This window comes from Labrus bergylta, chromosome 4 (genome assembly GCF_963930695.1).
Source record: "Labrus bergylta chromosome 4, fLabBer1.1, whole genome shotgun sequence".
NCBI classification, from domain to species: Eukaryota; Metazoa; Chordata; class Actinopteri; order Labriformes; family Labridae; genus Labrus; species Labrus bergylta.
Genome location: NC_089198.1, coordinates 14730246 through 14743549, shown reverse-complemented (window position 1 = coordinate 14743549; position 13304 = coordinate 14730246). Strand labels below are relative to the sequence as shown.

The 13304-nt window shown below is 40.0% G+C and overlaps 1 protein-coding gene across 1 annotated transcript; it reads left to right on the top strand.

Annotated features, from left to right (window-relative positions):
• The first annotated feature begins 4825 nt into the window (after positions 1–4825).
• lrrc8da (leucine rich repeat containing 8 VRAC subunit Da) lies at positions 4826–11639 on the top strand. Its single transcript, XM_065953816.1, has 2 exons — positions 4826–5162; positions 7750–11639. Coding segments are annotated over exons 1-2 (2553 nt in total). The 5' UTR covers positions 4826–5161; the 3' UTR covers positions 10302–11639.
• The last annotated feature ends 1665 nt before the right edge of the window (positions 11640–13304 follow it).

The window sequence follows — 13304 nt, the reverse complement described above, 5'->3', positions numbered from 1 at the left end:
TTAAGGACAGATCATTCAGAACCTTTCAATTAGAGGTCTGACAGATCTGAATTTCTTTCAGATCATCACTGTGAATAGTAACCCATTTAACCTAAGATACTGGATAGAGTTGGATCCTTATTGGGATCACTTTAAACTCACACTGAAACCATTTTTAAAGAAGGCTTAGTTATAAAGTCATGTATGATCTTGTGCATCCTCAGGAATAGAAAATGAGCTAAGGCTATAATTGTTGTGTGTGTGGCAGTTAACTTGTTTCATCTGGCCCCTCTACAAATAAACATAAAAATTAACAAATAATATACTCACATATTGCTATATACTCACAATCTCATTTGCCATTTAGTTTTTGATTCTGACTTGATAAGAAATGGGCCGTCAGCACAATTTATTTATGTACTACTGCTGCACCATGGCCTATTTCTTTTTCATGGCCAATCTTTTTCAGCATTGGCGCAACATTCTTTGTCCTGAAATTGTCGCTGAAGTGTATTTAAATATGTTTTCGGAGCACCTTCTTGTACCAAAACTGTGCTAAACTGGACTGACTGAGCCTATGGGAACAAGACCTGAGTAGTTACAAGTGATAGATCTCAAAGGTACACCAAACAAGAACAAGCAGTGAATGGCATGCTGGTTTCAGAGCAGAAGTAGGTGAGGCACGTGTTCTCTTCTTTTTGTCTCGAGCTGACATGCACACACACGCACACAGTACTAACACACACGGCACTTACTATCTCAATGCCTCTGGGCTGCTTATTCGTGAACTATAACTCTGGATTACACCATATTGTCATTCTTCATTCATTTTATGTTTGGTTGTAACAAAGGATGGACACATGAGCAAACATCCTGTGCGCACACTCCTAAAGCAATGTTTGTAATCTGATATACCTCACAGGAACCTTTTCCTTTATGATTGGGATAACAATCTGGTGTATTGTTTATACATGCAAAAGGTGGGTCCATGCTGAATAATTTACACGTTATTGAGCCTGTTTTCAACATACTGAGCTGGTTGCCAGGGGTATCTGGGGCCCTCAGCTGTTGCCCCCCTCGGACAGGAAACACCATACTCTGCAACCCACTCCCAGCCAGTGTGACTACAAACCAAACCCTTACAGCATTCTAAAACATTTTTATTTTCCCTACCCACACTGACCAAATGTCACAGATAAACATCTGTATGTTTGGCATGAACTCAGTTGGACTTAACACCACATTATAACTCAAAACCAATCGCGAACTCCTAGAAAAAGTTGTTAGAGCTGTGGCAAGGTCTGACAACAAGCGAAGGAAGAAACTGATTTAATTATAATGTACACTCTGGTTTGTACAACATGCATGTGTCGAACATGTGTCTGTATGTGACCTTTTGTAGGGGTAGACAGAGGCACGTCCTTGTCTCTGTTTGTAGAAGAGTTCATATGTATGTATTTTATTTATATGTGTGTCCTCAGTATGCTAAGGAATGTACACATCCCAATTCAGCATCTAACCTGTTTGTAAACATCCTGCCAACTTCTTTTTTTTTTTTAAATTACAAGTTACATACAAGTTTGACTTTAATTGTTTGTATGGTTGAATTTGACATCTAGACATAGGCTGCATACATGATGTGAACATAATCCTGAAAACACTTTAGTATATTTTAAGTAAATGAAAATGATCTCAGATTTGCTTTATCTTTAATTGCAATATTGTTTTGTTTTTTTTAAGTCGCTGGGGATCTCTCTTGTACGGAGCCCCTGAAGTCACGGAAAGAAAAAATATATAAATCTTGTGCGCACAAGATAATCATACGTACTTATTGACATGAGTGTCAATAAGTAAGGTTTGCTTAATACTTTTCAAAGAACCTGTTTTCTATAAGTTATAGAATTGTACTGTAACTTACTTTATTAACATGTACACATACAAACATAATTTTTCCTATACCCTAAATATCACTGTATCAATCAATTTTTATTTGTATAGCGTCAACTCATAAAAAGTGTTATCTCGAGACACTTTACAAAAAGCAGGTAAAATACCTTACTCTTTGTCTGTTAACATTACAAAAGAGCAGGTAAAAAGACCTTACTCATTATTATGTTACAAAAAGCAGGTAAAAGACCTTACTTATTGCTTATTACAAAGACCCCGCCTATCCATCATGAGCACTTTAGCAAAGCAGCAAAAGTTACAGTGGTAAGAAAAAACTGCCTTATTAAAAGGCAGAAATCTTCAGCTGGATCCCCAGCTCATGATAAAACAGCCTTCACAGACCTAGACTGCGCCCGGCTTGGAAGGGGATAGGGGGAGAGATGGGATAAGATGCAAGAAGAGGGATAGGGAGCAATGGGGTGGGGGGGGGTGTTGTTCAGGCAAGTGTCGGGGGTGGGGGGTTGTTCTGGCAGGCCGTCAACCAACGATCTTGAGGAGCCTAAGAGAGCTCAAGAGCTCCCAGGAAAGTAGGTGGTTAGTGACTGAGATTTACAGATAGATACATGCAGTAATATGATGTACTGTATATGGAGAGAGAGAGAGAGAGAGAGAGAGAGAGACAGACAGACAGACAGACAGACAGACAGACAGACAGACAGACAGAGAGAGAGAGAGGTGCCAGTTTCCCTGGTAGTCTCAGCCTATAGCAGCATAACTAAGAGCTGGTCTACACCAGCACCAGCCCTAACTATAAGATTTATCAAAAAGGAAGATGATTAAAGAGGAGAGGAGCCTGATAACTGAAGGCTTTACCGCCCATAGTACATGTATGTACATGTATGACATTCCTAGGTTAAAGTAAAACTTGATTTGTTGAGTTATCTCCATAAGGCTGAACTAAACTCTTTGCTGAGGCAAATTAATTCAAAATTAACTTTTGTGCACATCATAATTATAATTCTCTTGTGCGCACAAGATATATATTTTTAAACTTTTCGGGACTTCAGGGGCTCCGTACTCTTGTATCGCTTTGTTTCCAACTTTGATTTCACATGGTACTTCAAGCTAGGTACTGGAGGAAGCCCTGTAAAGATATTTACAACAAAATCACTGGGGAAAGCAAAAAACACAAAAAAAAATCACGTGACCCAAGTCAAGAAGTGAAGTGTATTTACATCCTCTAATCTTACACTGTTCTTCTTCAGTTTGTCCTGGTCTTTCTGAGAGCACTATCAACTCGGTTTTCACAACACAGACTCACTCAATTGTAAGCTAACAATTGCACCTTTTTCATTTCAACCCTGTAACTGTAAAGTCTGCTGAGAACTCAGATAAAACCCATTGTCAAAGTATAATCAGTCTGAGTGTGTGTATCACGCAGCACCTCCGCACCTGATCTTGTAAGCAGGCAGGCTATCACACTACACACCCCAGTGACTGCTTTCTTTCTTTCTCTTTTTTTCTCTTCCTCTCAAAGTACAAGGGTAGTGCGAGCGAGAGCAGAGTGCCAGCAGCCAGCAGCCTGGGTAACACAAAGTGTGTGAAAGTTTTCAACATAATGCTCTTTGTCAAACATTAGCTCTGAGCACAACAAGCACATGTGAGAAGTCTGAATGTGTCAGCTAAAGTCATTTTTTTTTTACACCATGAGGCTGTATGTGTTGGCTGAGGCTGAAACAAAGAGAGGGAAGCTAGTGCTGCGTTCAGGTGTCGGTGGGAGACAGGGAAGCTTAAATCTATCCTTTGGCCTAGTAGTTTAACAGCTAATATGGCATAGAATAGACCTAGTTGTTAATCCATCTGCTAGAGAATGACTGACTTTGGTTTGGGCATGAATTATAATTTCTGAAAGTCATGACAGACACTGGATAGAACTAGACTATAGCCTAACTTTTGAAGGCTAATGCTGTAGCCTCCCTGAGTAGCATTACAATTAACTCCATTTGTGACCATAACATCACGGCTATTTTGGTCATCTCATGTGTCAACTTTATCTGAATTATTATGATATAGGACAGTGGTTACAAAAATATGACCTATTATTGTAAAAAAAAAAAAACTGGATACAAAACCATACCATTAAGTGAAATAAAATGAATGTGTAAAATGAAATAAACCTAAAATGTGAGTTTGCACATGACAGCAACAACATAGGTGTCTGCTGTGTGTCCACATGTAAAACACATACATGGCTGTTGTATTATTTTGTGTTGTTCTTTTGTGTTGCCTGTGTTTAGGTAGACCTGTTTGTGTGTGTGTGTGTGTGTGTGTGTGTGTGTGTGTGTGTGTGTGTGTGTGTGTGTGTGTGTGTGTGTGTGTGTGTGTGTGTGTGTGTGTGTGTCCGTGTTTATATGACCTAAACACCCCCAGGGACACAGTTTCGGCAGATGGCTGTTGAACATGAGTCCTGTTTCTGCCTGTTCTTTTTTCCTGGCTAATCATTTAGTGCTGTGCTAATGATTAATGTTGGTCAGTAAGGTCTACACCTACTCTTTTGTATAGTGTCGAGATAATATTTGTTATGAATTAGTGCTTTAAAAATAAAGCTTGATTGATTGATTATCTCTGGCACCCTTATTTTGGGGAGTTGAAAAGTTAGGGAACCCACTTGTAATTATTTGATTGACATTACGCCTATTTAAAGGAAAATCGTTTTATTGTTTTATTATGTATATGAGAAAGGATTTGCAGAGGTGTTATGTACTGGTTCCTGCGGTAATATTTGAGCTTCCAAATAGGTTAGTGTAAAAACCAAACAAACAAAAAAAAGACGGTTACCGAATAGCTGTGATAACGCCACGATTTCCCAGGCGCCATGAATGCAGCATCCGATAAGCAAGCGGCCAGCAGGCAGGCGGTGTCTTCGGGAAGTTGCCGTAATGAAATCCTCCAATCAGAGGCGCCCATTGAACACACAACAGCGGTCTGTGCGGCTCCATATTGGATCTGCCCTTTCTTAGAAATACACTGCTCTGGTGGTCTGCCTGCGCATATTGTTTAACGCCCGGCCAAGCAGCCGGCTCTGCTGCCAGGGCTCAGGGATGAGGGATGTGGCCGACGAACCGCGCTGTCACGAACAAACGTTGTACGGAGCTTTGTTTGACACACCGGCGTCATCCCCGCAACGTTAACGGGGCTGAGAAATTAGGTTAGAGGCGCACCTGAGTGAGGAGCGAAAAGTGGCATGCAGGCAGTGGGAGGAATAATTGGATTGAGATAACGCCAAACAGGAGGCAGTAAGTATATTTTCTTTAACTATGTTTAAAATGTAGGCTGTACGTTTAAAAAAAAATAAAAAAAATAAAATAAAAAGCTTATAGAAGAATAACCAATAACTCGGCCAGTGGTCTGTCTTCCTATGTGGTTAGATATAAATGTTTTTGTTTTGTTAGATTTTTAAATAACAAACTAGTAAGCCTACCTGGGGTGAATGTTTAACGCCGGGCACATTCTCCTTCTCAATTTCACATGTTTCGACAAGTCACCTGACCCGGTACACCAACAGACAACTTGCTGCGCAAGAACCCCTCACGTGAGGAGAAAAAGTCTAATGTTTCGTCAGACCATAGAGATGTCTTAACTCCTGATGGTGGAGAAGCCTGCCTACATATAAACATGTATATGCCATGTTTTCCTCGTCCCTAGTCTGCGACCTACTTCCTCCTTGTCTGGAGCCCATATTTAACCCGCAGACTGACTGTAGTTATTTTATACTAAATTGTCTGGTGGCCATTTTTAACTCATAATTCATGTTAATTAATCGATGCTGAGGGTACTATCTCATGGTATAATCAGTTTTGTCCTCTGTGTATTCGAGGCAACCTGTTCCCCCTGAGTGCTGAAGTCATGCATCATGTCCTGCTCGTCATGTCCCTTCTTCTCTCTCTCTCTGTCTCTGCTTCTTCTTTTTCTTCTACTCAATGGTGTATTTTTTTCCTGCCATGTGTAACAAGACTAAGGAGGCATGATAATGATAAACCACTGTGTAGCATTATTAACTTTGTCATTGTAGCTCAATATAAACATGACTGGAGCTTTTTTCTTTCCAAACAATCTTATGTATCATCAGTCACTTCTCTACAATTTATTTAAACTTGACACTGTTTTTGGTTTTGGTAGAATGATAAAAGAAACAAACAAAATGATATGAGATGTGGAGGGGAGACCTCAAGAAACTATCAACAAACCCCGTGATACCAGTGAAACTCAGGGAGAAGAAATACAGTCTGCAGTGCGTACTACTCCAGACTAAATCCAGTGTAGATTACTGGCGTCAGACTGCTGGATACAACTTTTTCACAGCTGTAATTCTGACTTGTCTATGTCGGAACAAGAAACACTGAAAACAAAATGGTTCTTCATTTAAGAATGTGCAGTGCACCCTTGAAATATATAAATGTCTTCTAGACAGAAGCCATGAAAAAATACCAGCTGTACAGGAACCAACCACCAAGTGAGTAACTATATGTTACCTCATCAGATAGCTTACAAGCAGTGAGAGAATACATATCCTTCAAGTTCTTAAAAAAAAAAAAAGAAAGAACCCAACTTGATGTAACTGCCCCAATATAGGTATTTAATCATTTAAAATGAGGACGGTTGGATATATTCATTAATAGATATGTGCAGTCTCAGCAAAACGATACAAAACTGTATTGTCAGCATAAACAAGGGCCGTTTGTTTGTACAGATGCAACATTATTGATAAAGGTTGTAAAATGAGCCTCTATGTGTACACAATTGGAGCCTCTAGTTACTTGAATAAAAAAAACAAAAAAACAATAGAGTTTAATTTCACAGTTTGAGTGAAAGAGGTATATTATCTTCTATATTACAAAAACAAGATACTGTTACTGGAAAAAGTCTAATCTGTATTTTATGTAATTGTTTTTTTCTTACTTGGAATTTATTTTCTTTTGAATAGTTCGGCTGAATTCAGGATGTCTGCTGTTAGAGACTGTATTTCTGCATAAAATATTCAGAATGTGTCACAGAGATATTGCTTTTCAGTGTAGGTCCAAGGACAGATAATCATTTATTTATTTACTGATGGAAATACATACATCTTCTTTCAAAATCTTTTCTTTAGATTTTGTATGACTTACTAGAAGGAAATGGAAAACGTGATATCATAAAAAGGAATCTACCCAAAAGTGAAGTGCCACATCCTCAAAATAAGAAAGCACAGCGGGGAACTAAAAGAAACACGTGTGCCAAATGTCTCAGTGAGCTAGACCAGTTAGTAGACTTATTATCCATCAGAGGGCTCTGCTGCGTTCCAAACATGTTGTAGTAAGTCTGGTTTTAGCTAAACCCTGTTTTAACATCATTAAAACATTACTGAAGGAAATTATTCAAAATAGATAGAGGGAGTAAAAGCTTAATTTAGCGCACAATGATACAGTGGAACAAAGTCACACATGTATACCTCACATTCTTGTAGTTTCACCTGGAAGAAAAATACCGCTCTTCACTTTTGACAACTTTGATTTGACCAGAAATCTTCAACCTGACGGTGTAGCTTTGTGCTCGAGTCAAATGTTATTGTTGAATTTTGTCCAAATGTGTGTAAATTCCATACCAACAGTCCAAAACCCACAGAAATGATGTCAAGCGCTGTAAGCAGAAATGACCTACATTTGTATATTTGGGTCAAGAATTATCTTTATTTATTTATCAAATGTCAAAACACTGACCGCTCAATGTTCGGTTATCAACTAATCCATGTTTGGATTAACTGTTTTATCAAGTAGGTCTTCTATATATATTTCATTTTTAATTCTAAAACATTGTTATATTAACAAACTCCTTAATTTGTTTCAGTGATGTTTACACTCGCCGAGGTCGCTTCCTTGAACGACATCCAGCCGACGTACCGCATCCTGAAGCCATGGTGGGACGTCTTCATGGACTACCTGGGCCTGGTCATGCTCATGCTGGCCATATTCGCCATGACCATGCAGATCACCAAGGACCAGGTGGCTTGTCTTCCCTGTCTCGAGGAGCCGGAGGAGGTCTCAGGGGCCAAACCGAACTCCTTCCCTCAGCAGACTACACAGGCCTCATACACAGCTCCCGGGGCCCCTGTGATGACCAGTGCCCCCCTTGTCACTAAGGACTTACCGGACGAGGTCGTCCACGAGATCCATGTCACACACCAACACACGTCTGTATCAAAGAAATACGTCAATCAACCTCAACCAACCGGAGTCAGGACCAACCTGGACTATCAACAATATATCTTCATTAACCAAATATGCTACCATGTTGCCTTGCCCTGGTATTCCAAGTACTTTCCATACCTCACCCTCATCCACACCCTCGTCCTCATGGTCAGTAGCAACTTCTGGTTCAAATACCCCAAAACAAGCTCAAAGATAGAGCATTTTGTTTCTATTCTGGGCAGATGTTTTGAGTCTCCCTGGACAACAAAGGCTTTGTCTGAAACAGCGTGCGAGGACTCAGAAGAGAACAAACAGAGGTTAACCGGTACTTCCTCTGCCCCAAAGAAAGTGTCTTTGGAGGGGAAGGATGAAGGCACAAATGTAAACTCATCCACACCCATGCTGGGGGTGAAGTTCTCTGCAGATAAGCCCATAGCAGAAGTCCCAAGTAGCATGACAATCCTGGACAAGAAAGACGGGGAGCAAGCCAAAGCGCTATTTGAGAAAGTACGAAAATTCAGGGCTCATGTGGAGGATAGTGATTTTATCTACAAGCTTTATGTAGCGCAGACTGTTGTCAAAACTGTCAAATTTATTTTGATATTGTCATACACTTCTAACTTTATGGCTAAAATCAATTTTACGCATGATTGTAAACCAAATATTGAACAGCTGACAGGATACAGTAAGTTCTACTGTACGCACAACATGGCTTTCATGCTGAACAAGCTGCTCATAAGCTACATGGCGTTGATTTTGATCTACGGCATGGCTTGCTTGTACTCACTCTTCTGGGTGTTTCGACGACCGCTCAAAGAGTACTCGTTTGAGAAGGTGAGGGAAGAGAGCAGCTTCAGCGACATTCCTGATGTCAAAAACGACTTTGCATTCCTCTTACACATGGTTGACCAGTACGACGAGCTCTACTCCAAGCGCTTTGGTGTCTTCTTGTCTGAGGTCAGTGAAAACAAGCTGAGGGAGATCAGCCTCAATCACGAGTGGACCTTTGAAAAGCTGAGGCAGCTGGTGACCCGGAACGCACAGGACCAACAGGAGCTGCACCTTTTCATGCTCTCTGGTCTCCCGAACGCTGTGTTCGACCTCACAGACCTGGACGTGCTGAAACTGGAGCTTATTCCAGAGGTGAGGTTCACAGCAAAAGTCTCCCAGATGACCAGCCTGCAGGAGCTGCATCTCTGCCACTGCCCGGCTAAAGTGGAGCAGACAGGTTTCGCTTTCCTGCGTGATCACCTTCGCTGCCTTCACGTCAAGTTCACTGATGTTGCTGAGATCCCGACATGGGTGTACTTGCTGAGGAGTTTGAGGGAGCTGAACCTGATTGGCAACTTAAGCTCAGAAAACAACAAAATGATCGGTCTGGAGTCCATGCGCGATTTGAGGCATTTGAAGACATTGTGTTTGAAGAGCAACCTCACCAAGATGCCCACAAACATCACAGAGCTTTCCCCACATCTGATCAAGTTGGTGGTGCACAATGATGGTACGAAACTGCTGGTACTGAACAGTCTGAAAAAAATGACGAGTCTCATTGAAGTGGAGCTTCACACCTGTGAACTGGAGAGGATTCCCCATGCCATTTTCAGCCTCACCAACCTGCAGGAACTCGACCTGAAATCCAACAACATCCGAACCATCGAGGAGATCATCAGCTTCCAGCACCTCAAGAGACTTACGTGCCTGAAGCTTTGGCACAATAAGATTATCACCATCCCGTCATCCATCGGACAAATCAAGTCTCTGGAGGCCCTACACCTATCTCACAATAAACTTGAGTCCCTGCCTCCAGCATTGTTCACGCTGCCCAAACTGCGGCATTTAGACGTGGGCCACAACTCCATTACGATCCTCCCTCCTGATGTGGGTCTTCTCAACAACCTGCAGCACCTAGCCATCAACTCCAACAAGCTGGAGGTGCTGCCCAAGCCTCTGTTTAGATGTAACAAGCTAAAGGTGCTGTGCCTGGGTAACAATGCGCTCACCGTGCTGCCAGAGTCAGTGGGTCAGCTGGTGCAGCTCACTCAGCTGGAGCTCCGAGGGAACTGTCTGGACAGACTGCCCGCCCAGCTTGGAAACTGCCGAATGTTGCGCAAGAGCGGCCTGGTTGTGGAGGACCATCTCTTTGACGCACTGCCTGTGGAAGTCAAGGAGTGTATCAGCCAAGAGACCAACGCTTTTTCCAGTGGCTTATAGCACAAAAACCACGACCCAGACAGGCTGGCACCTCTTGTGGTTGATGACAAGTCTGTGTAGACTTTTTTTTATTTGTAATATCTATTAATGAATGCATTTTAGAGTTTTAAAGCTAGTATCAGCCTTTGATACTGTCTTAATTACAGTATCAGGTATCGACAATACGCCAGTAAATGCACTGATCTGATACAAAAACCAATTAGCCTCCTAAAAATCTGCAGTTTCAAATTAACCCAATCGTGACAATAATAAATTACAACATTGTGTTTCTAGCAGAGAGTTTGCTCTTAGTCAGAGCTAGCAAAATGTCAACATTAAATGTTTTCCAAAAATATTATGTATATTTTTTTTTAATCAGACTAGTATCAGAAGGGATGCTCAGTATTTGCCAATACTCAAGTCCCAGTATTGTTATCAGGAAGGAGACATTTTTCAGAACATCTGTTATTTCTTAGTTATTGGAATGGATCATCATAGTTGCTTATGTGTAAAACTGGTACAGAATGCTTTTCTTCTTGCTGAGTTTCTGATTCAGTGAACTTTTGGGATTTTTTTTTTCCATTGCTTTTAGTAAACAAAAAAACATTAGAAATTTAGCAGTAAATATCTATTGACCAAATTTGTTTCCTCTAATGACACAGTATGTAGATTACTCATTGTACTCAGGTATAACTGTAACCATGGGGAACAATCTTTTTGCCTTAACTGCTGCTATTGTTTTGTTTTGTTTTACAGTGAGGGCTTTCACATGCAAAAGGCCAAAAATTATGATTTTCTGTTTCCATGTCAGTTTTCCATGCCGACACTATCCATGCAGAAATGTGTTAGAACAGACGTTAACATGCAACCACTTCCTTCTCTGTTGTTTTAAACTTTTCTTGTAACGATGTAACCTTTTTATTTTTCTCAACAACTTGTAGCTGACAGAATGAGTTCAGAGTTGTAAAGCTCAGGTTGAGACTAAGCACTAGAAATGAACCTTTATCTTCTTGTTGTAGAGATTGTATTCTAAGGCCTATAGTAATTCCTTTGCACATGCACAAATATAATGATTTGAAGATCGCTGAATGTCCTTTGTGATAACACATCCCAGTAACAACATGAGCTGATAAAAGAAAGGGAAATCTGTTGATTGTCTTTTTTTTTTTTAATCACACTTAAAAACCGAAAAAGACAAAATGTGTAATGACGACAAAAGTGTCTGCCTTCGTTCTTTTCAGTGTATTTCTGTGTAGGCCTCTTTACAGTGAGTGTTCCCAAGAGCTGCTGTAACACCTTGGTTATCCTATGCTCAAAGTCCACTGCTTTATAGCACAATAAATCAAGATTTTAGATGAATGTCTTATCATTATCCCCCTTCTTCAGGTGCACTTCACTTCACTCCAGTCATTTCTCTTAATGAACACATAAATATCTCTTTCATTAATAGTTATCAGTTTTATCAAAGTGAACTTAAATTTCCTGTGAGGAGCTTTTATCTGGTAATCAGACAGACTGAATATAACATTGTTGTCTCTTCATGAGCTACAAAAGCAAAGAGACCATTAGTGACCAGATGGATTATGAATATATTATTATTATTTTGAATGCATGTGTCTGCTGCTGCAGTTGGACATCATGGTATTTTTGCCACACTGCTTTTGAGAAACGTGTATATTTTCTGGTACATTAAATACTGTAGTGCAGAAGTATAAGTAATAAAAAAAATACCAACCAACCTTTCATAGCAGTAATGATTACAGTGATGCAAATAATGACCTTAGTTACAACACGTGCTTTACTACATGCTGCATGTTCTCCACATCAAGAAGCCTTTTCCATAAGTTCCTTAGTTTTCCAACAAAGCAAAGAGATTTTGCTCTTGTCCCCTTATGGCCTCCTTATAAAGACTTTTAAACCAAGTTTTTCTTTCATTGCCGTGAAGATAAATACTTTAAATAGAGTCAGATAGTGAAAGAGGTTAAAGTGACTGTGAGTAGACTCATGGGAACCAGGATGATCATAACCTACTAATTCTACAATGAAACATTAAACAAGTTATACAACCTAAAAAAAAAACCTGTCCACATAATGATTTTCAGCTCAATGATTGTTAAGAAGCTGTACCCTTTGTCCTCACTTTCCTTCTCATTTATGTCTTAACTCCTATAATCCATAATCTCTGTCACCAGATGACTAATGTTAATATGATAAAGATAAATGTTCTTGTGCTCATACATCCATATAATCCTATAGACGATCATTTCACCTCAATTAAAATTCCTTTCACAGTACAGGGATCGGGGGCTTTGTCTAACCTCCGTAAACCACGAACAATGTTTATGTGAGGACGTCCTGTTGATTTGTGAACAGTACCTTCACTGTTTCTGTGTGGATCTTTACTGTGTCATAGAGGTCATGTGTGTTATGCATGTAGCTTTTGTTTGGAGGTCAAATTGAAGGCCTTGCGGTGCTATTCTGAGTAACCAGACTTGTCTGAGAATGTACATCATGATTTACCTGCTCTTGAGTTTAAAGGAGAAAGTTCAAACTGGTGCTCATTAGTCATGGTCCACTGTAGAACCTTATTTTAACCAACCATGAGAGATACATTTATGTTTACAAGTTTCCAAAGTAGTGCAACTTACAGCAGAACCAGGATTAATGTACATTCTTTGTTATATGTTGCCTGATCAACCTATCACAAATTAGCCTGGAGCTTCTTACTTATTGGTTAAACTATATAGATACATTTTGTGCTACGCAAATGCTATCAATTATGATACAGATACCCCAAGTCAGATAATGATGAAGGACCAATTTAAGGCCCTGACCATTTCATATCATGTTAATTCTACTTTATAGGTGTAAATATTTGCAATTAAAAGACTTAACAAAATATAACGACGAGTAGACAGCCAAATGAAGTGAACATGAGTGCAGGGATAATTTGTAAATCTAACATGTGCAGAACAGATTACAGTAAAGGAGAGACAGATATTATCATGATGACAGTTCTCAAAA